This window comes from Littorina saxatilis, linkage group LG2 (genome assembly GCF_037325665.1).
Source record: "Littorina saxatilis isolate snail1 linkage group LG2, US_GU_Lsax_2.0, whole genome shotgun sequence".
NCBI classification, from domain to species: domain Eukaryota; kingdom Metazoa; phylum Mollusca; class Gastropoda; order Littorinimorpha; family Littorinidae; genus Littorina; species Littorina saxatilis.
Genome location: NC_090246.1, coordinates 14,672,020 through 14,696,209, shown reverse-complemented (window position 1 = coordinate 14,696,209; position 24,190 = coordinate 14,672,020). Strand labels below are relative to the sequence as shown.

The window sequence follows — 24,190 nt, the reverse complement described above, 5'->3', positions numbered from 1 at the left end:
ATGTCGTAATCTACTGGTAAGACTGCTACTTGAAGAAGGAGACACCAGTTATCACGATAGATTTACAGTCATTACAATTAAGTAGGAATATTTTGTTCTTCATGAACCTCGTAATTTATACGGGAGAAAAGACTTTAACAAAAATCTTGTTGTCGATTGTTGATCTTATATGTCGTAAATCTACTGATATGAGCGCTTCAAAAAAAAAGATTATTTTGTCCTTTTATGAACCTGATAAATTATACGGGGAAAAAAAGCTTTTACCAAACATCTTATTGTCGAATAATTAGTGATCTTATATGTCGTATTTCTACTGGTGTGAGCGCTTGAAAAAGGAGACGCAGGTATGATCGAGATTGATAGTCGTTACCGGTGGGCTTATTTTCTTCTCTTTGTATTCTTCACAATACGTCAAGTATACTGACTTAAATGAACCTGCTTTCACTTCAAACATCTACACTCGAAGGAGATACCTTACACACACACACCCTTCAGGATGAAATTTGTATACCTGTCAAACAAACACACACACACACACACACACACACACACACACACACACAAAATGCCAATAATAGTCTCAATATTTAATGTCATGACTTTGTCATGTAACCATCAGTAAATACACATGTCACAAGGACGGAATGATTTTAATCTTCATTGTTGCAACGTACAATCCTGTACTGATTTCCACCAAACAGTACTGATACATGAAAGACAACACAAACGATAAGCCCAGAAAAATACCAACATAAGACTAATACTGTACACAACCAAGAGAATATTTCATCCATCCAAACAAACTGCTTTATTTGACACTGCATTATACGGCAACACTGGAGTACGTACACAGATCCTCCTGTGAGACAAGCATGAATACAGGCCAATAGTCAATACAGATGAACCCTCCTTTCAATGCCTCCAAAAACATGAGAAATCCAGGTCTTAAAAAGGAAAGAAGAGTCTTCAAATGGAGGTCAATTTGCCGAGGGTATGAATAGAAAATCTGAGAAAGGCGGGTCTTATAAAAAAGGAGAAATCTTAACTTGGGGGGGTCTCTAAAGAGTTTCCACTGTATACTGATATACGAGTGCCACTGATAGAAACAAACTTTCTTTGCCTTAAAGGAGTTTCCACTGTATACTGATGAGGGCACGAGTGCCAGTTTCCACTGTATACTGATGAGGGCACGAGTGCCAGTTTCCACTGTATACTGATGAGGGCACGAGTGCCACTGATAGGAACAAACTTTCTTTGCCTTCAAAGAGTTTCCACTGTATACTGATGAGGGCACGAGTGCCACTGATAGGAACAAACTTTCTTTGCCTTAAAAGAGTGTCCACTGCATACTGATGAGGGCAAGAGTGCCACTGATAGAAACAAACTTTCTTTGCCTTAAAAGAGTGTCCACTGCATACTGATGAGGGCAAGAGTGCCACTGATAGAAACAAACTTTCTTTGCCTTAAAAGAGTGTCCACTGCATACTGATGAGGGCAAGAGTGCCACTGATAGAAACAAACTTTCTTTGCCTTAAAAGAGTTTTCACTGTATACTGATGAGGGCACGAGTACCACTGATAGAAACAAACTTTCTTTGCCTTAAAAGAGTTTCCACTGTATACTGATGAGGGCACGAGTGCCACTGATAGAAACAAACTTTCTTTGCCTTAAAAGAGTTTCCACTGTATACTGATGAGGGCACGAGTGCCACTGATAGAAACAAACTTTCTTTGCCTTGGAAGCTGAAAGACAGCGTTAACAGAATACCCCACAAAAAGATGACTGCATTAAAGGTACAATCCTTCTTTTGTAAGCTTAAAATGTACCATGTTTCCTCTCAACATTCTCACTCTGAAAAAATAGCAGCCATGCTATCCAATTTTGGTATATGTCTAAGTGAAACGGAGCTCTTATTTGACAGAAAAGCAAGGACAGATTTGAGCCAGTCAAAATAACTGTGTATGCAGGAAGGACGGTACCTTTAAGAGAAGTGGCACTGTCGACACCTTTGTGTCGCGCGCCTCGCACTAAACCAGCAGCCACTGTGACTCATGTCCCCTCCCCCCCATACTCCCCAACCTGTGAATTTTAATGGACTTTGGATGCTGGAAACGCTACTTTATTGGACTTGCGCAACATCCCATCAAGTGCCGAAATAATCACTACTGTTGATTGTGGGCAGTAATGGAAAGACAAGACAAGTGGAAAGGGAGGTTTTTCACTAAACAACTAATCCATACTGAATATGTATATTGGGAACAAAAGGACAAAATAAACATCAACAGGGAAACGTACATTCTGTAAACGTTGTTATGTCAAGCAAACAAAATACGTCACTCGCTATCACAGATTGACTCACTCACAAATTAAAAACTGATTGCATTCATATCAAAAGCGTCAAAAGATTGATTTTGCCATCAAAGCACGTGTACAGTAAGTGTGGGGATTAACCAAGGAAACAGATTCATTTGATTTACTCCTCATAAAACAATATGAACAAATAAATTGAATAAAACCAAAAACTTCAAAAAAGTGGACGGATGTAAGACTGACTGTATTCATATCAAATGTCAAGTATCATATCATTTGTTATCACGTATCTGAGAATATGAAAATGAAGAAAGAAACTAATACAACTGAAAAGGGTTTCTCCCAATTTCAGTACACAATTTTTTTTCAATAGCCATAAATGTAACACAAGGTGATGTGTCTTCTGTATGTTCGTATGGAATCTTGCAACTGTTTCCTGTAACAGATGTCTAATAATGCTAATCAGTGCCGCAGAAGCTAGCATAAATTCTAAGCCTACAACAGAAATGTGTATCTTACAAATTCTGTCGACATATTTATCTTTCATTCACAGGAAATGTTTATGTCAAGCATAGTTCATGTTAATGCCCCCTACCCACCCCACCCCACCCCCATTAAAGATTTACAAATGCATTTTTTTCAGTTTCTTTTTAGCAGTCATTATATATACTTCTGGACGATTTGTCTTTTATGTGTTCATATAGACTATCTTCTGTCGAATATGTCTCATAATGCTGACCCGTGTTCAAGCAGCTTCTTCTTTTCCGTTCGTCACAGTTCCAGAAGCTAGCATCACTAATAAACCTTCACTCCAATCTACGAAGTATCATCTCCGCCCACCGCCTGGGAACGAAGCGACAGAGTTGCACGACGCAGTGTAGGCTGAACATGAGGGAATTCCTGGTTCAGACGATCGACGATGGCGTTGAGAGCCTGCACGCGGCCCTCTTGCTTGCCGTGCTCGGTCTCCGTGGCGGCCTCAGTCTTGCACAGCATGGTGTAGCGCCCCTCCTTGGCCTGCTGGTAGTACTTCTGACGCTGCTGCTTGGTCACCAGCTCTGTCAGGTTCTGTCAAACAAACCAGTAAAGAAGGTCAAGAAACAGGCACTGTTACCGTATCAGTTAAAGGCACACTCCTTCTGGTGAAAGCAGTGTGGCTGACCATGTCAGCTGTGGCCAGGCTTGTACAAGGAATAAGACCATCTCTCCACTTGGACACATACCGAAAATCAACACCCTGACTGCTTGCTGTGATAAATGGGATTTTTTTGTATGAATTAATTTCTTAAAAATCCACTAGTGGTTTTTAAAAAAATATTTCATCAAATGTGTCCACTGTGAACAGCAGACCTGGGAACCTCTGTTTTGCACTTGGAGTATTCTCAAGTTAACTTGGTGTATTTTCAGAAAAATGAGTGTACTCCGCACAGCATTTGAACATCCATGATTCAAACATGTTTCACACGCGTCCGTCGCACCGTTAATTTAATTTACAAATACGTTTAAAACAAATGCTTCTTTCAATGTTTACTGAATTTTTTTTTTATCATTTATCAAAATACTGGATTGGCTTCGGGATGAGCTTGCGAAAAAGTAGTGTAGGAATTTTCTCGTCGTATTTTTTTCCACTGACCGTACTGCTCGTATTCTAGATAATCCTGCGTACAAAATACGGCGAAATCGTATGGGTTCCCAGGTCTGGAACAGAGACCAGCCAGGCTAGGGATTTTTGGTATGTAATCCATGTCAGAGTTCGGTGGGTCAGAAAAACGAAAATATCCAGCATGCAAATGGGGCAGAATAATCAACAAGACCATATTGTGGCTGCTAAACGGATGAAGGGGAAGTTTGAACAAAAAGCAAAGCACATAGACGCACAGTCACGCTACGGACACCATGCCCACCTTTTGTTTCATCTCCACCAGCTGTTCCACGTCATCATCCAGCATGTCGGACGTGCCAGCCAGCGTCTGGCAGTTGACCTGCTTCTCCTCCAGCGACTTGCTCAGGTCCACCTGGTGGTTACGCAGCGCGCGGATCTCCTCGTCACATTCGCTGGCATCCTATAGTCACACACAACACATGTGAGACATACAAATTTATGAGCCCTGACACACACACACACACACACACACACACACACACACACACACACACACACATATAAACACACACATACATATAAACACACACACACACACATACACACACACACACCCATATAATACATGTGGTGTGCTACTAACTGTGAGGAAAGGAGACCTTTCTGATTATCATGATCGTAACTTGATACTTTGACGAGACAATCCTAATGCTGGCGTGTCGAAAAAGACAGCCACAGCAGGCTTGTTCGAGTCAAAGTATCACACCGTATGCATATCCTAAGCGTACATATTACCAATACCTGTGCCAATATAGGCCCACTGGTCTAAGAGGATGTTAAACCTTAATAGTCAGTCAGTTCATAAAGTGGACTATTTTCTATCCACTTGGTATACTTGTGAATCTCCTTATTTCAACAGCAACAAAGGGCATATTTGACCGACACAACCATATAATATATGAAAGATAAAATACTTTATCTTAGCCTGTTGTTTTTTTAATTATCTAAGAGCTCATTTACCTGAATGGTGGTCTTGATTTTCTTGCGCAGCTCTGCCATCTGTCTCTCAAAGCTTCCCTTAGTCAGCACTTTCTTCTTCATCTTGGACTGAGCATCCCCCCTTGTCACGATCGTGTCACGTCTGCAAACAAAAGGTATTTTTCTTTTTTTTAGCATCATTCATTTTAGTTACTTTACTGTAATATAAGATAACACACACACACACACACATAATGGTATACTTTTAGCATCAACAGCACATACACAGTCCGTATCAATGGAGCTAAACCTATCATTTCAAAGAAAGACATTGGACAGAATCTACTTAGAAAAGCTGAACTGATGAAATAGTCAAATACAGGAAGAAAGAGAGTAATAGATACAAATGAATGAACCCTAAAACACAAACACACACACACACACACACACACATACACACACACACACACACACACACACACACACATCGACACACATACACACACACACACACACACACATAGACACACACCAACACACACACACCACCTGTACTGACCTTGACACTGCCTTCTCCATGTCTTGAATCATCTTCTCCTGCATCTTCATGAGCTGTTGGTGCCGCACGGTCATGCGATGGATCTCTGCCTGCATGGCCTTGATCTCACCTTGACCCATTTCAGAGTCCACCGCTGCGCGCGTTTCTTTCGCCAACTGCGTCTTCTTCTCCCACAACATGATCTGTCGTCTGAAAGAGGAAAAGTTGAACAGTTCGGTTACTGTTTCTAACTCGGAGTTCCGAGTCAATTGTGACCCTCCACCACGGAATGAGTCGCATGTCACCGTTTCATGATTTTCATATTTTTACATTTTCTTATGTTTTATTCTCAATCCAGTGGTGAAAACCGTTTTAGAAAAGAGTGAACACTTTGCGAGTTATAAGCCTGTGACTATGGTGACCCTCACACTGTTACTAGACACCCCCCGGACTTATATTATGCCTAGCGCAGAACCGCGTGAGGTGACATGCGACTCGATCATTTCGTGGTGGAGGGTCACAATTATCTAATTGTTGTCAGTTATTGTAGTTGAGAATTGTGGATTCATTGAAAAGATTTTCAAATCGATGAAGTAATCCAGGTAAACAAATACTAGAAATGCTTTGTATTGTGTGCACAGTTGTGTATGTACACATAAAAACATTCACATCTGACTCAAATACACATGCTCATATCTCTCTTGGTCTCGCTCTTTCCTTTTTTCCTTAAAACACACACACACACACACACACACACGCACGCATGCACGCACGCACGCACGCACGCACGCACGCACGCACACACACACACACACATACGCACTCACACACACACACACACACACACACACACACACACACACACACACACACACACACGCACACATAAATGTGTCTTGTTGCTGTAATGAAAATTATTATAATGAAGATTGAATTTTTGTTGTTGTTGTTGTTGTTGTAAGGCACTTAGAACTTTATCAGGATTTGCACCATGTAAATACCCTTATTATTATCATTACACAGCCTCTCCCAAATCACAGGCTGCACACTTACTCAGCCTCCACCAGACTGTTGAGAAGACGTTCCTTCTCCTCTTTGACACCTTCCAGTTTTGTTGAAAGCTCAATAGACTCATGTTCAGCTTGCTGCACACAACCAGCAAATACATTTTTATACAACACGTCACTCATGTCCTTTCACACAAAACATCTGAAAAGTCCCACTTAAAATACAGAAGCTCAAACCTTATACGCAGTGCCCTGCAAAAGAAACAGTCCACCAAAACCCAAAGAGTTCAGCAATATTTGGAAAGTCCAACTTTGGACTCAACAAGCTCAAAGTTTGGTCTTAGAGTCTTCAGCAAAAAGGCTTGCTTGTCACACTGATGAAGACTAGTAGCCGAAACACAGTGTACGTGCTAGATGATCGAACGTATAGCAAAGACCTGTACTTGTACGTGTAGATATTGCGTCACCCGTGACTCACTTTTTTTCTCCAATGTTTCACATTTTTTGCTCCATCCAAGACTGCAGATCTAAGCAAACGCGTGATGTAAAAACTAGATTTTGATGAAGTTACCTGCACACGTTCCCCTACACGTGCTGAAAAGTGCCACATCTAGATCTTGCTTATATTGAAAATGAAATACAGTTGAACCTGGCTATAACAATCACCTAAGCAACTGGTCAAAAGTAGTCGTTATAAAGAGGTGGCCCCTATCAACAAGGGAATGATATGGGGGATTTTTTTTTTTATCCTTAGGGGACCCGGTCGTTTTGAGCAGGTGGTTGCTATAGATAGGGGGTTGCCATGCCAGCTTCGACTGTACCATACTGTTGGTTGCTATAGATAGGGGGTTGCCATGCCAGCTTCGACTGTACCATACTGTTGGTTGCTCTAGATAGAGGGTTGCCATGCCATCTTCGACTGTACCATACTGTTGGTTGCTATAGATAGGGGGTTGCCATGCCAGCTTCGACTGTACCATACTGTTGGTTGCTATAGATAGGGGGTTGCCATGCCAGCTTCGACTGTACCATACTGTTGGTTGCTCTAGATAGAGGGTTGCCATGCCATCTTCGACTGTACCATACTGTTGGTTGCTATAGATAGGGGGTTGCCATGCCAGCTTCGACTGTACCATACTGTTGGTTGCTATAGACAGGGGGTTGCCATGCCAGCTTCGACTGTACCATACTGTTGGTTGCTCTAGATAGAGGGTTGCCATGCCAGCTTCGACTGTACCATACTGTTGGTTGCTATAGGTAGGGGGTTGCCATGCCAGCTTCGACTGTACCATACTGTTGGTTGCTATAGATAGGGGGTTGCCATGCCAGCTTCGACTGTACCATACTGTTGGTTGCTATAGATAGGGGGTTGCCATGCCAGCTTCGACTGTACCATACTGTTGGTTGCTATAGATAGGGGGCTGCCATGCCAGCTTCGACTGTACCATACTGTTGGTTGCTATAGATAGGGGGTTGCCATGCCAGCTTCGACTGTACCATACTGTTGGTTGCTATAGATAGGGGGTTGCCATGCCAGCTTCGACTGTACCATACTGTTGGTTGCTATAGATAGGGGGTTGCCATGCCAGCTTCGACTGTACCATATACTGTTGGTTGCTATAGATAGGGGGTTGCCATGCCAGCTTCGACTGTACCATACTGTTGGTTGCTATAGACAGGGTGTTGCCATGCCAGCTTCGACTGTACCATACTGTTGGTTGCTCTAGATAGAGGGTTGCCATGCCAGCTTCGACTGTACCATACTGTTGGTTGCTATAGGTAGGGGGTTGCCATGCCAGCTTCGACTGTACCATACTGTTGGTTGCTATAGATAGGGGGTTGCCATGCCAGCTTCGACTGTACCATACTGTTGGTTGCTATAGATAGGGGGTTGCCATGCCAGCTTCGACTGTACCATACTGTTGGTTGCTATAGATAGGGGGCTGCCATGCCAGCTTCGACTGTACCATACTGTTGGTTGCTATAGATAGGGGGTTGCCATGCCAGCTTCGACTGTACCATACTGTTGGTTGCTATAGATAGGGGGTTGCCATGCCAGCTTCGACTGTACCATACTGTTGGTTGCTATAGATAGGGGGTTGCCATGCCAGCTTCGACTGTACCATACTGTTGGTTGCTATAGATAGGGGGTTGCCATGCCAGCTTCGAATGTACCATACTGTTGGTTGCTATAGATAGGGGGTTGCCATGCCAGCTTCGACTGTACCATACTGTTGGTTGCTCTAGATAGAGGGTTGCCATGCCAGCTTCGACTGTACCATACTGTTGGTTGCTATAGATAGGGGGTTGCCATGCCAGCTTCGACTGTACCATACTGTTGGTTGCTATAGATAGGGGGTTGCCATGCCAGCTTCGACTGTACCATACTGTTGGTTGCTATAGATCGGGGGTTGCCATGCCAGCTTCGACTGTACCATACTGTGGGTTGCTGTCGTGCTTATTTTATACTGCAGTATCCAGCAAAAGAAACATGCCATCAAAGCACATGGAAGATATCTTCAAAAGAAGAAAACATTTTTTTATGCAAATGTTATCTGTTACCTTACGGATAATTTATCTTCAAAAGAAGAACAGATTTTTCCAGCAAATGTTATCTGCTATCTTACAAATGTAATGCATAACAGGGCATACAAGTATTTTAGAATAATTTGAAAACATGTCAAACATAGCTTGCGACAGAATGCACAAAAGTGCAAAACTTCTTTGCCGGACCGTATGGCTTTAAAAGCAGAAGGAGACATGGACATACCTTGGTTACAACAGTATTTTATTCCGATACAAGTTAACAAAGCCATGGAACGTATTTTTTAATGAAGGACCACAACAAGATAAACTTATGAATGTGCTCTTTGAAAACAAAATGGACATACCTTGAGTCCACAAATGAAGTCATTTTCTGTGAGGATGTTGGACTGATCCAGCTCGCTCTCCACGTTCTTCTGCTGGTGAAGCAGCGTGTTGAGTTTGATGACGTCGTTCTGCATGTTGCGAACAGACCGGTCAATGTCGTACATCTCTCGACTCTGGCTGTCTATCTCGTCTGAGTTGGAGAAAAAAAAGAGAAAAATAATTTAGTTCAATAAAAGAGATCAAATGAAACTCATCTGATACAGAAAGCAACATTTTATTTTCAAAATTTAAGGTGACTTTACTTTCCAATTAAATGAGACTGGAACAGAAAGCAATATGCTTTGTTCATAAATAAGGCATCTTTTAATCAAATTGGGGCCTCCAATTAAACAACCTGCAATGTGTCTGCATGCATGTCTGTCAAATCGCAGAAGTTCCCAAGCAGACTTGAATTTTTGCAGGAAATTAAGTAACCTGACTCCCCAAAAATGTGTTTACCCAAAATACTGTTGACTTTCCCATTTAATTAATTAAGCAATTTGAACCGGACACTATAAAGATTAACTCATTCTGTCTCACAAATCAAATGCACATCCAGTAGTTTGACTCTAAACATGCTCGCTCATTCACTCCTCTTAGCCACTCACTCACTCACTCACTCACTCACTCACTCACTCACTCACTCACTCACCCACTCACTCACTCACTCACTCACTCACTCACTCACTCACTCACTCACCCACTCACTCACTCACTCACTCACACAATCTTTCCTGAAATGTTATCGTGACTTCTTGCCATTCCTACCTTTCTAGTCCACTCAAACCAACATGATGAATCCTTCACTCACTTTCTGTGTTGATCTTCTTCAGGGAGGGGAAGGTGCCTCTTGTGCTTCTCTGGACTGGTTGTCACTCACCACTCACTCAATCATTCTAAACAACAAACCAAAGTGTACACCATCCACACTCACACCAACAAGGTCACTCCTTCACTCACTTTCTGTGCGGATCTTCTTCTGGGAGAGGATGGTGAGCTGTCTTTTGTGTTTCTCCACGTCAGAGGACTGGTTGTCCTTCTCATGCGAGAGGCGCACCAGCTCGCTCTGCTGTCTCAGCCACATCTGCTGCAGCTCCCCGATCTCCTGCTGTCTCATGTCCACGGATTTCATGATCGAGTTGATCTGGATATCCAGTGGTCCAAGCTCCACACCCTGATATCACAAGTTATTTGTGTTATTTTTGTGTTATTTTGCTGTGTTGAATGTGTGCCGTGTCTGTGTGTGTGTGTGTGTGTGTGTGTGTGTGTTTGTGTGTTAAGAAAGTGTGTTTGTTAGCATGGTTCTGCTAAATGTTCTTTCTCATGCATGTTATTCCTCTTAACCTAAAACAAGAAGGGCAAAGCCCATACGACTCACATGCTTTACACATTTTTCCTACCAAAATACATGTGACCTTGACCCAAGGTCAAGGTCATCCAAGGTCATGCAACACAAAGCTGTTAATTCAAGACATAGGAAGTACAATGGTGCTTATTGGCTCTTTCTACCATGAGATATGGTCACTTTTAGTGGTTCACTACCTTATTTTGGTCACATTTCATAAGGGTCAAAGTGACCTTGACCTTGATCATATGTGACCGAATGTGTCTCATGATGAAAGCATAACATGTGCCCCACATAATTTTTAAGTTTGAAACAGTTATCTTCCATAGTTCAGGGTCAAGGTCACTTCAAAATATGTATACAATCCAATTTTGAAGAGCTCCCGTGACCTTGACCTTGAAGCAAGGTAAACCAAACTGGTATCAAAAGATGGGGCTTACTTTGCCCTATATATCATATATAGGTGAGGTATTGAATCTCAAAAACTTCAGAGAAAATGTGAAAAATGTGAAAAATAGCTGTTTTTTAGGCAACATTTATGGCCCCTGCGACCTTGACCTTGAAGCAAGGTCAAGATGCTATGTATGTTTTTTGGGGCCTTGTCATCATACACCATCTTGCCAAATTTGGTACTGATAGACTGAATAGTGTCCAAGAAATATCCAACGTTAAAGTTTTCCGGACGGACGGACGTCCGGACGGACGGACGGACGACTCGGGTGAGTACATAGACTCACTTTTGCTTCGCATGTGAGTCAAAAAGCCCGTATTCAAGACAGATCAAAGCAGAAGAACAGACAAATAATGATCTGTAATCTTTCCCAGTACATACTCCCACCACACCAACCTTACCCCATTCTCCAAAAAACAATCGTAAAGAAAACAAGAGGCGAAGCCATCAAGGCTCACGTAAGAAATCGACAAACAGTAACACAAACTCAATCACTCCGTCACACACACACACACACACACACACACAGAAAGAGCATAGGTGAAACTGTGCAAGAAAGCGAGACACTAGATCTAGATCTGTCTGTCTGCATGTAGCCTACTTACAAGGACACGACTGCCAACTAGTCTCGGCGCGCTCAAAATAATAATGACCGAGACTGTCAGTACTTCCTTCGCGTGACGTCTAACCCTCTTACGTCATAATGTGACGTCAATGTAATGTGACGTCTTCAAATGTTAGAGTTTCTACCACAGACATACACACGCACAGACGCACGCACGCACGCACGCACAGACAGACAAAGTTACGATCGCATAGGCTACACTTACGTGAGCCAAAAAGACTCAGATGTGATATTTTGCCGAGCACTCATTCAAGAATTAATCTATCCACCACCATCCACCTTATCCTCTCAAACACACCCACACACACACACAAACACACACATACACACACTCACAAGCACACTCACAAGCACACACACACACACACACACACTCACAAGCACACATACACACACACACACACTCACAAGCACACATACACACACACACACACACACTCACTCACAAGCACACACACACACACACAAGCACACTCACAAGCACACACACACACACACTCACAAGCACACACACACACACACACACAAGCACACATACACACACACACACAAGCACACACACACACACACTCACAAGCACACATACACACACACACACACACACTCACAAGCACACACACTCACAAGCACACATACACACACACACACACACACACTCACAAGCACACATACACACACACACACACACTCACAAGCACACACACACACACACTCACAAGCACACATACACACACACACACACACACACGCACACTCACAAGCACACACACACACACACACACACACACACACACACACACACACATACACACATACACACACAGTACTTACACCAGCAGCACTAATCATGGATTCCAGCTTCTTGTTGTACAGGTCGATCAGATTCTGCTTGCGTTCGATGACGGCGTTGCGCTTCTGGATCTCGTTCTCGCTGCGAGTGATGATAGCGTTCTTTTCTCCAATATTCTCGTCCAGCCCATCACGCACTATGCCTAGACGCTCCACCCTCGCCATCACGTTGACCGTGTTCAATGTGTCGCGTGCGATCAAGTTCTCTACATCCGCCGTGTAAGCTTCCTGTTGGAGAAAACGTTGAACTGTTTAGGCCAACAAAAAAAAATAGGTCTGTTTACGGTAACCCGACCGACCCTAGTTTTTTCGCGCGACCCTAGACTTTTTTTTGGCATTTGGGAAAAAAAAAAAAAAAAAAAAAAAATCTTGTTTTTTTGGCAAAATAACGTAAAAATATGGTTTTTTGGAAAAAAAAAAAAAAAAAAAAATCCCGACCTACCGACCCTATTTTTTTGGCCTATGTTACCGTAAACAGACCTTTTTTTTTTTTTGGCCTAATACTAATGATCACCACCTTGGGGAGGTCAGGCTGCCATAAATGTGGTCAAGAATTTACCAAAACTGGTTTCTGTTGTGTTTTCTTTTTTTGTTTTGCTGTTTACAAATGTTCAAATGTTGACACCGCAAGTGAAATAAGAGTTTTTACCCTCCCCGAAAGCGGCGTATGACTGCCTGAATGGCGGGGTAAAAACGGTCATACACGTAAAATCCCACTCGTGCAAAAACATTCGCGAACGCGGGAGTTTCAGCCCATGAACGAAGAAGAAGAAGAGTTTTTACCAAATGACTACAAATGAATGATGAGAGCTTTTTTCTTTTTTCTTTTTTTTTCTTTTTTTCAAACAATTTTATTCAAATAAATAACAACAATTAACAATATCTCATACAATGAGTTAAATACAACAATTAACAATATCTCATACAATGAATTAAATACAACTTATCGATTACAACAAGCTAACTTTTCTTTAACGTTTTGTTCTTCGAACACTCACACAAGAATGCTTATCTGTAACTGCCTATCAAAAATACTTTCCAACGGTAAAAACGAATTTGTTTTTTTATATATACTAACGCACATCTTTCCGATTAAGATAATGTGGTTCAATTTATACATAGTTGCCTTTTTCACCATTACAAAATGCATACCAAATAAAACATCACTAACTTTCAAAATAACCTTAATTTCTAAAGTACGAAATATAAATTTTTCAATAAACTTCCAGAATTTGTATACAACCGGGCATTCAAAAAAGAAGTGTTCAATGAAATCAGTTACATCACAACAGTAATTACATTTATTAGTTTCCGTTACTTTCATTTTACACAGGAGAATGTTGGTCGGATAAATGTTGTGCATAATTTTCCAGTGTAAAACTCTTAATCTAGTCTCTTGTGTTGACCGATAGGCAACTATCCAAGATCGTTCATCAATTTCTACATTAAACTTTCTCTTCCAAAATCCTCCGGAACATGGTACATCTGTTTTCATATTGATAATCTCTTTCCTATATTCTCTGGCACTTAACACATTTTTGCCGTTAAACAGTGGTAAGGTAATACAAGCATCATCAGTCATGATGAGAGCTAACAAAAAGTGTCACCTTAGTCTGTATGAAAAGGGTTGGAGGGATGATATTTGCATCATGCAATTTTCAAAATTGGACAGAATCTTCAAACAAAGTGCAAAAAGCGAAATAGATCTGAACTGTCTGAAACAGTAGCATACAAAAACTTAACAAAATCGAAAAGGTAATAAATTTCACCGTTACTTCAAGAGGTCTTGAACATTTTGGGTGCAATGAGGTTTAAATTGAAAAAGACTTACCAACTGCTTTGTGCGCTCGCGGATGCGGCCGGTGAGTTTCTTGGAGTACTGAGTGGCCTTGTCAAGGGTGAGCTGTGTGCGGAGACGCTCCATGATCTGATCTTCCAGCGATATTTTCTCCTGGTACTCTCGCTCAATCTGCTTCCTCAGCGCCGAAAGGTCGTTCTCTCTCAGAATCTTGTCCTGTGAGGATCAACCAAATGGAATGTTTGGTTGAAGGCTACACGCGTGTTGCTGTTCTTTATTTATTTGTACATTGATAACTGAATAAAACATTAAGATCTAAGAAACAAAAAGACATCAGTGCTCTATATGTAAAGAGTTTGAGGAATGATATTTGCATAATTCAATTTTCAAAAATTTCACCTTTGCTAGAACTTATCATTCAGCATCCACAACTGATGAATTCTTGGACAGAATCTATCAGACTGGATTATTTAATTCTATTTATCAAAACATATCTAATCTATTCTCTTGAATTAAATAATGTTTAAAAGTTGCACTGATTTACCTATTTGATCCAAACTGCACACACACACACATGCTATAAACTCGAGTCACAGAAGACACTTTTTTGTCAGAGAGAGGGGAGACTATCCTACACCTGAGCTATAAAACAAAAACAGCCACAAATCAAACAAGACATTCTCCCCTGAAAGCGGCATACGGCTGCCTGAATGGCAGGGTAAAAACGCTCATACATGTAAAAACCCACTCGTGCAAAAAACACGAGTTTCAGCCCATGAACGCAGAAGAAGAAAAAACAAGACATTCTCAGTCAGTTATGAAGCAACTCACAGCTGAGGCTCTGTTGAGGGCCTGCTCTGTTTCGTGCAACATGCGAGTGTAGGTGGTGTACTCGGCTTTGAGGGCGTCAAAGCGAGCGTTGCACTGAGCGAGCTGTTTCTTCACGCTGTCGATGTCGCGCTCCGTCTTGGCCAGGATCATCGTCAGTTTCTCGTTCTGCTCCTGTTCCTTCTGGATGGACTTCTTGTAGCCCTCGATCTCTGTCTCCAGTGACAGGATCTTCTGCTCTTGTTGGCTGAAAAGTTACAATGGAGAAAACCACTTGAAGTTCAAACGAACTGGCATAAAAACACTCAAATGGAGAAAATCCAAAAACAAAGAGACTGCCAACGTTCCAAAATTCAGAATAAAAAAACAAGAAAGGTATGTTGTTAGAACATTTGTTATTGACAAAACAATACATTCACAGATATTTCGACCCAACGGTCTTTTAAGTGAACAGACAAACAAATATTCACACAAAACGTATCTTGATAGAATTAGTGTTTTTTTTAAAGTTTTTAAAGTTTTTTAAAAGACCGTTTGGTCGAAATATCTGTGAATGTATTGTTTTGTCAATAACAAACGTTCCAACAACCTACCTTTCTTGTTTTTTGATACTCAAATGGAGAGGAAACTTTGTCACATTAAAGCACAATTAAGTGGCTACCAGCAACCCATCCCCCAAAAAACTTTTTTTTGGACTTGTCCTTTTTAACTTTTTGACCATGGCCACCAACAAAGACTATTAGCAGTAACTTTTAGAAACTATAAATAAACATACGTAATGTACATGAAACAAATAAAAGTATTGCTCTCTTGTTCTTTAAAAGAAATTATATCAAAAGCTAAAAGACAAATACTTCTTTAAGAGATTCACAGTCACATGATGCAATAATGCCAAAATGCGCTCAAACGATATCGAATAAAAAGATTCCTTGCATTACGAACTTTTCTCACATAATTTTGGGACAAAGCCATAATGGCAAAAAACAAGAATGGTAAGTTATTGGAATGTTTAATTTATTTTAAAAAAAACCACCACGAAATGTTCCAACAATTCACCATTATTCCTTTTTTAATCTGAATTTTGGAACGTTAGCAATCTATCTGGTTTTGGACAAAGCCATCAAGCCAAAGCAAAGCGGACCAACTTACTGCAGAGCCTCCTGCATGGCAGAGTGGGCCTCATCACGACGACGCATACCGATCAGACTGGAGTTCCACTGCTGGTACAGCTGCTTCTTCTCCAGACCAATTGCCTGGCAAACACAAAAGTCCAAACATTCAACACTAAAAACAAAGAAATAGACTAGCAAACAGCCAAAGAAAGAAGGAGGGAAGCATGCAAGCACTTACAACAGATTAAGGGAAGTCCTTCAGTGGTTACAGTTTAAAACATATGTGACCGCAGCCAAGCGTTGTAAGCTTTTTTCTTCCTTCGTTTTCCATTGCCTTCAACACTTGTATGGTGCTGACAGAAGACCCCCCAATTTAAGACTCCCTCCCTTGTAAGGCCCTTTTTCTCAGACCATCTGTTCATAACCTCTGAAAATTGACCCCCATTTTAAGAATCCCTCCTTTATTAGATCTGATTTTCAATGATTTTTTTTGGTCTTAAAAGAGGGGTTCCACTGAACACAGAAAAAGAACGCTGAAATCTCACTCACCTCCATCTCCATGTGAGCTTCCATCAAGGCCTCCTTGGCGGAGCGGGTTTCCTCGCTCTGGGCGATGATCTGCGCCTCATACATGGCCATCTCTTCCTTCAGTTTGTCCACGCGCTCGATCAGGCGATCCACGTACAGGTCCTGCTTCTGTTTCTGTGCCTCGGCCTTGGAAACCTCCGTCTCCACCTTCTCTGCGGCCCGCCGCATGACGGCGATGTCAGAGCGAACATCCTCCTTGGCGTTGTCCATGTAGAAGAGTCGCAGGGCAAGGTTCTCCACTTCTCCCTGAAGCTCCGTCGCTGGGGAAGAAAAGAAAGGTTTACTCTTAATGTTATTGGTTTCATTTCTTTCATTTTATTTCATTTCTTTCATTTTATTTCATTTCTTTCATTTCTTTCATTTTATTTCATTTCTTTCATTTCTTTCATTTTATTTCATTTCTTTCATTTTATTTCATTTCTTTCATTTCTTTCATTTTATTTCATTTACTCTATTATCCCAATGCTGGGAAATTCGGGTCGCTTCCTCCCAGTGGAAAGCTAGCAGCAACAAGAGTGGCGCTACCCAGGTGTGTGTGTGTTTAGGAGCAATCAGCCACCTGTACTTATGGCAGAATGACCGAGGTCTTTTATGTGCCACTGTGGTGACATGGGGTGAGACATGGATAACGTCTCTGAGTCTGCATATAAAGTTGACCCGTGTCCGTCACCGCCGGGATTCGAACCTGTCACCCTTGGATCACAAGTCCAGTGGCCCATACCAACTGAGCTACCCGGCCCCCCCCCGGTATTGATATCATATCGTCCTGTGAACTTTCCCTCATAAAAATTCAGCAGAATATATGAGCTGCCATACAGTACCGCCCTACCAAACTTCTTGTCTATTCATGTTTCCAAGCCCTGTGACTTCCGCTTCGATATCCACCACTAAACCTGACTGGTTGACAGTTTATTCACGGTATTTTCAGATGTTAACTGCCAATATGCAAAAATCACCACTCAGCACAATCAACGTCATTGCTCACCCAAAGGAACGGAAAAAAGAAAGTCTCAAGTCACCTTTCACCACCAATCCAGGATTAATCCATGAAACCAACCTTTCTTCTTCTCTTTGTTGAAGGACAGCTGACTGTCTTTGTAGAGACCGCGCACTTCCCCCAGTTGTTGCTCCTCCCTGTGACGATTAGTACTGGTCTGTGTGAAGTTGTCATGGTTACGCTCCAGCATCATCTGATAGCGGGCGAGCTCTTGTTGTACACCGTACAAGTCCACGCCGAGATCTTCGCGCTCCTTCTTTCTCGTCTTGAGTGCTTCATCCTGGAGAGCAAGCAAAGCGCAGGGTATACAGAATTGGCCCCTACCGTGGAACGCCCCTTGTCAGACCCCCTAGCTGGCCCAACTAAAGACTCCCCCCTTTTCACGACACTGAATTTTTAGATTTTCTGTTCATAACATCTGTAAACGTACCCCCATTTTAAGAATCCCTTCTTTATCATCCGATTTTCTCAGATTTGTGTAGGTCTTAAAAGAGAGTTCCTACTGTAGCGGAAGAGTGAAGGAGGAGAACTCTGTCAAGATAACTTGGGGACAAGAACAGATAACTATTAAACAAATTGTTCTGTTTTGGGTTTGATATTTCTTGTGTGTGCTTTTTTGTGTGCATCTGTTTACTCAATGGTGTATTGTTGTGTTTTTTTGGTTTTTTTTTTAGCTTAAAGCCCTCTGAAAACGTGTCCAGCTTGTAAGCTAAAAGCTATCAATGGTTTATTGTCTGCCAAGCCAAAATGACTAGGATACCACAAACCTTGGAAAACAGAAACAAATCTTGTCCTTTAATTATTTAAGTGTTCAAACATAATTTCAAATTTTGTTCTGTCTACAGAACATGCCTCTTTAATTCCAAATCTTCCAAGGTTCACCATCCTCTCTGAACGGTAAAGTCAGAAGTTAAGAGCTAATCAATGCCATACCTCTATTCATTAATATCGTCATACCAATTACCTGAACCCCTCTTGTCTTAATTGTCACCTCTACACCATAACAACCAGTCGACAGTTTACATTCCCTCTCTTTCATCATTACACCGTTACTCTCCCTGAGTGCCCAATACGTACTGCCTGCTCAAGCTCACAAATGCAGATCCCCTAAACACCCACTATATCTATGCAATGATATCTATGACACATATCTCTTTCCATTTCTACTGGTTTCCTGCAACATTTGAGCATTAATAATTTTGTAAAACTTAAAGTGAGTTTTATGCATAGTATGCAAAGTGCGGAGAGCATGATTCTTTGTGGTTCGCTTTATATAAGCTCTTATTATTATTGGATTATGACTTTGCTACGAATTTTTTCAAGTTTAAAATTGAGTTACTTTCCCCGACGTGGGGCAAATGAATTAGCTTACCAGTTCTTTGAGCTCCAGGGTGATTCTCTCGTCTTGTTTCACCAGGTGAGACTGCAGGGCTCTTTGGAAGCGTTTCATCAAGGGCTGCACAGTTACACAAGAACAAACAAATTATGTAACAGTGCATGTATTCAAACTTTTCTGTTTTGGTTCAAACTTACATCAAATACAAAGGATATGAAGAAAATATGAGTCCACAAGACAAAAACCCTTGCTATAAGTATAACAAACAAACATTGCCAGCTTGATTTTCCCCCCTAAAAACGTGATTCCAGAAACACAATTTTCGTGCTAGTGGAAAACACTCTCATTTTTGCAAGACAGTCAAATCTAAAAGATACATGTAGTAACCTATTTTTCCTTATCACGCACACACACACACAAACAAACACACATCACACACCCGTATCAACCCAGGCAAACACAGAGTGAAAGAAATCTTACTCTGTTTCACAAATGAACACACATTGACTAAAATATGCTGTCCTTCTGAAACAATCAAGTTACATTAACAAAAACATCAAAATTCATTTACATGGTCAGGGTCAAGAACCACCATCTCTGTTTCATTATCACTGCCTTCTTCGCTCTCCTCTATTTCCTCCTCCTCCTCCTCGTCATCATCCTCCTCCTCATCATCGTCATCATCACCTCCATCTCCATCATCGTCTCCCCCACCGGGAGGGACTGCCATCAGAGCATTGCCCGTGTTGTATGGGTCTTCCATGGGAGGGAAACCTTCTTCTCCACCTGTCGTACAAATATGGTCATCACTGATTGAAGAACATGTCATACATTTGTGCAGAGAAACTTATTCTTTGACCGTACAGTGGAATCCCCCTTTTAAGACCTCCCCGACTTCAAGAATATCAGGTCTTAAAAAGGATCCCTCCCTAAAATGGAGGTAAATTTACAGAGGCTGTGAAAAGAAAAGTCAAAGTCTTAAAAAGAAGGAAGCCTGCCTTATATCGGAGGATCTTACAAAGGGGGTTCCTGTAAGAAATGCTGCACAAACAAAATCTTCTCTGCGGCTGTTGTTGAACATTATAATTACAGTCAGAAATTATTATCTATTTTTATTTATATCTTTATATCCATTATTGCAGACACGCACAATTAAATCACATTCCCCAGCTAAAAGAAATATTGAAAAAGAGCTAAACAAGAACCACTCTTATGATAAACTGCATCAGATATGGTTTATCACAGGTACTACACGGCAAGGTATCTCTTCCATTAAATGATAAATGATCATATTCATAAACGAGTTTATACACTGCAGCTGCTTAGTAAATACAAAGGTACTTGTTAGATCAGGATGCTTTACATCAAAACCATCAGGTCAATTATTTTCTTAAAGCATGTCAGAAATGGAAGGATATGATGTAGCTAACATGTATATCAGTATCAAGATCAAATCTTTCACGTGAAAATCTAGTGTATCAAAATCATGCAGCAGAAACAAAATTCAGAACCAGAGAAAAACAACAAAATTCAGAACAGCAAACAAATTCGTAAAACATTTCAGTTATTACACTGATTGGCTTGTGTGAACTCTTCTGTCTGTAATTAAATCAGAGAATAACAATATTATGCATGTTTATAACTCTATGCGACTAAAGTTTACAAAAACAAATACTACAGTAAATCAAATACTGCACATTAAAATCGTCAGCGATTTGAAGAATTTTCAACATGAGGTAAATGCAAAGCATTATCTTTTTTTTTCAAAATGTATGCATCTCTAGCAACTCAAAATAAATACATATATTGACAAGATTCTAAATAAAACAAAAACAAAACAAAGTTCCAGAAGAAATGACAAAGAATTTCACCAGGATTATCAAACCTATCAATCATTTCCTGCACAATTGCATTCACCGCAGCAGAGTAGTAAAATCTAAAGCTCTACAGGCAATCCGCCTTTCCTCGTACCTTCAGCAGGAGTGTCTTCGTCATAACCTTCCTCCTCTTCCCCCTCCTCCTCCACCAGCGGCTCCTCCACCTCCTGCCCGCCGGAACCTCCGCTGCGCTGTGACCCAGCAGCTGACCTTGCGGATGACCCTGGCCTTGACCCCTGACGGCCGCTGGCTGGACGAGTGGCGGAACCAGGTCGTCCGCTTCCAGGTCGTGATGACACTTGACCTTCTCCTTCCTCCGGCTTGGCAGACGGAGGTCGTTCTGCTGTGGCTGATGTAGGCCGAGATGAAGGCTTAGTTGCCGAGGCTGGACGTGAAGACGGCTTACCGGTAGTTGCCGAGGCTGGACGTGAAGACGGCTTGGTTGCCGAGGCTGGGCGTTGTGCTGTTGCTGATGTTGGTCTGGAGGATGGCTTCGTTGCGGAAGCTGGACGAGAAGATGGCTTACCTGCTGCTGAGCTTGGCCGAGAACCTGTTGTGATTGATTGAACCTTGAACTAAACCAACTGGCATGCAAGAAACACAACAACAGGAACATGGCTAAGGCTGTCATCCTTCAGTACTAAAAGCAGTTACTTTTTTCCTATATATTATATATATATAACAAAATCAAGGAAAAGAAAAGCCAAACAAAGAATGTCAAGAATATATATATATATATATATATATATATATGGAGAGGTCGATTTAACCTCAGATATCTATCAGCGGTTCTTATGTTGATTTTAAATCTCACTTACAGCAAACCTTAAACGCTTGAAACTCAAAATCGTGGAATATGCCACTAGCATTTTTTAGAGATTCTTGAAAAATACTGTGTGTGTTCTAAACACTGAAAAACGGCTTTTCTTTGTGAGATGTAAAACATGAAAGAGGTGTGCCACCACAACAGTAATGTAATCGTCCATTCTTTTCTCATTAACAATTTGTACTTAAAGGCACAGTACGCCTCCCGTAAACCGTCACAGATACTGTGAGGGTGTTTGTACTGTGTGTAAAAGCCTGACAGTATCTGTGATGGTTTAAGGGAGGCTTACTGTGCCTTAAGTCTGAAGGACAACATCCATAATTGTCACGCTAAAAATTTTTAAAAATGCAACAAAGCATTCTCAAGAAACATGCTAACAAAAGCATAGGCTCAACAATCAGTTGTAAACACAGACTGCTACCTGAAGTGCAAACAGTATTGATTTTACCTGTCCGAGTTACAAGTTGTTCTGGTGCCTGCTCCCGTTCCATGTTGTCTGCCGCTGGCTGATAACAATAAAAATGGAAGAATTTAGAAGAGAGGAAAATAAATATCAATTTCAAGAATAATGTACATGTATGTGTCTGCAAGTATGTTAATTTGAAAATGAATGTAATGATAATGATGACAATGATGATGGTGATCGTGCAGTGGTGGTTGTGATGTGTGTGTGCATGTGCGGGTGTGTGTGTGTTTGTCTGCATTCGTACACTGTGTGTGTGTGTGTGTGAGTACCTTCCTTAGTACCTTTCTCTACGTCTGTAAGAAATGACTGTGTACATCTAAAAGCACAAAATAGAAACATCTTTGTATTTATCACCATTTGGTTTTGATGCACTTGTTTGGGTGAATATGAATATATCTGTCTTTATCATGCACATGTACATGTATCTGTCCATGCAAATGAGAATGTAGGTAATTGTCATGTTTCAGCACTTTTTCAAGGAGGTAGCAGTATAAGGGTGAATGTGGAAAGACCCCATCTTTTCTGCCTATTTCATCTGCTCATATTGATTCACCTGTATCAGTTATCAATATATCATTATCATACGTGACTTCTTACCCGAGCTGTTTCTCCTGCTGTCTGGCCGGGCTCAGCAGGTTCTCTGCAAAACATAAACATGTTTAAACAATGGCCTATTTGCACACCATCTAGATCTGATGTCAAGTACAGAATCTAATCTAACATTGGTATTAAATACAATCCTTACACGACAAACCAGACGGGAAAATTAGTCATAAAGACAACTATGGACATGTTAAGTGAAGGGCCACAAATATCTCAAAACTATGACAGTTCCGCTTACTTTTGACCAGGTAAAACAAGCATCAAACATAACTGCCTTTCAATTAAGTAATAACGAAAAACGTCTCAAAACAAAGCAGTTTTACTCGCATTCATTCATATATTTGGACCTTGCAGTTGTCACTGAACGAGGTATGTTGTTTATGCTCTGAAACCACAACACAGGAGGTCACTACATTTTCGAATATTCTCAGAAGCAACCGATGTATAATTAGGCACAACATTGGAGAATTGTGAAGAAAGATAGTAGTTTCAAATTCGCATGTGATATAATGTCCTTGGGTCTTCAGTTTTGTCTCATTTGAACAAAAGAAATCGCATCCATCTCACCTGTTCTCGTCGTCCGCCATGATGCTTCGGCTTGTTGCTATGTCGAAAGAGAGAGCCTCTTCTCTATTGGCCCGGAACCTGCTTATGCAGACCAATCGGAATTTCCCGTGCTTTCGCGTATGGGTTAATGTAAAATGGCTGCGTTTGGCATCCGGTAGCAGACTGGTAAGATTTGTTATGACGATTTTAGATGCATTTTGTCTTGTAATTAGGTCTGACTTTGATTGTATGGCTGCCAGGCACGAAAATGAAATAATGCAGTTGCTTAGCGACCGTGTGGTTGCATTGCTTTAAGCGAATGCAGGCAGGTTCACCCTTTGTGGTGGAGATGGGTCTTGTCACTGCCAGATGTTGATGTGTTGCTGCAAGCTGATGAGTGATGTGACAACAGCAGGCGCCGTGTATACGTTGCAGGTGCGCTGATCTGTTGTTCAATTGTTAAGCAATCCACGCGATGCCTCATTGTAAGGGAACAGTGCTATAGTGTTATTCAGTACTTACGTAAGAAATTCAAAGGATTTCTTTGAGCTCTTTAAAGTCTTTGCAGATCTATGAGTATGACTATGACTATGAGGT

General features: G+C 41.3%; 1 protein-coding gene across 2 annotated transcripts; it reads right to left on the bottom strand.

The window, feature by feature from the left end:
- Positions 1–572: 572 nt before the first annotated feature.
- LOC138958277 (coiled-coil domain-containing protein 40-like) lies at positions 573–23,663 on the bottom strand. Of its 2 annotated transcripts, XM_070329386.1 has the most exons (19): positions 23,615–23,663; positions 23,042–23,084; positions 22,427–22,484; positions 21,247–21,702; positions 19,847–20,061; positions 19,312–19,395; positions 18,000–18,219; positions 16,904–17,202; positions 16,392–16,495; positions 15,246–15,489; positions 14,448–14,630; positions 12,599–12,844; positions 10,307–10,520; positions 9,328–9,497; positions 6,483–6,574; positions 5,451–5,639; positions 4,934–5,054; positions 4,215–4,373; positions 573–3,378 (listed from the first exon to the last, which is right to left on the bottom strand). In XM_070329386.1, exons 1-19 carry the CDS (start codon positions 23,632–23,634, stop codon positions 3,127–3,129), a joined length of 3,369 nt encoding a protein of 1,122 aa, XP_070185487.1. In that variant the 5' UTR covers positions 23,635–23,663; the 3' UTR covers positions 573–3,126. The 2 variants fall into 2 exon arrangements, with proteins under 2 accessions (XP_070185487.1, XP_070185488.1); XM_070329387.1 differs by lacking the exon at positions 21,247–21,702.
- Between the last annotated feature and the right edge of the window lie 527 nt (positions 23,664–24,190).

What these genes read in the sequence shown, in the direction of transcription:
- LOC138958277 (XM_070329386.1), bottom strand. Translation starts at nt 23,634, where the DNA reads ATGGCGGACGACGAGAACAG. An exon ending in CCCTCAACAGAGCCTCAGCT is followed by an intron (nt 14,631 to 15,245) that starts GTGAGTTGCTTC and finishes TGATCCTCACAG; the next exon opens with GACAAGATTCTGAGAGAGAA. An exon ending in ACTTCATTTGTGGACTCAAG is followed by an intron (nt 6,575 to 9,327) that starts GTATGTCCATTT and finishes GGTTGTGTGCAG; the next exon opens with CAAGCTGAACATGAGTCTAT.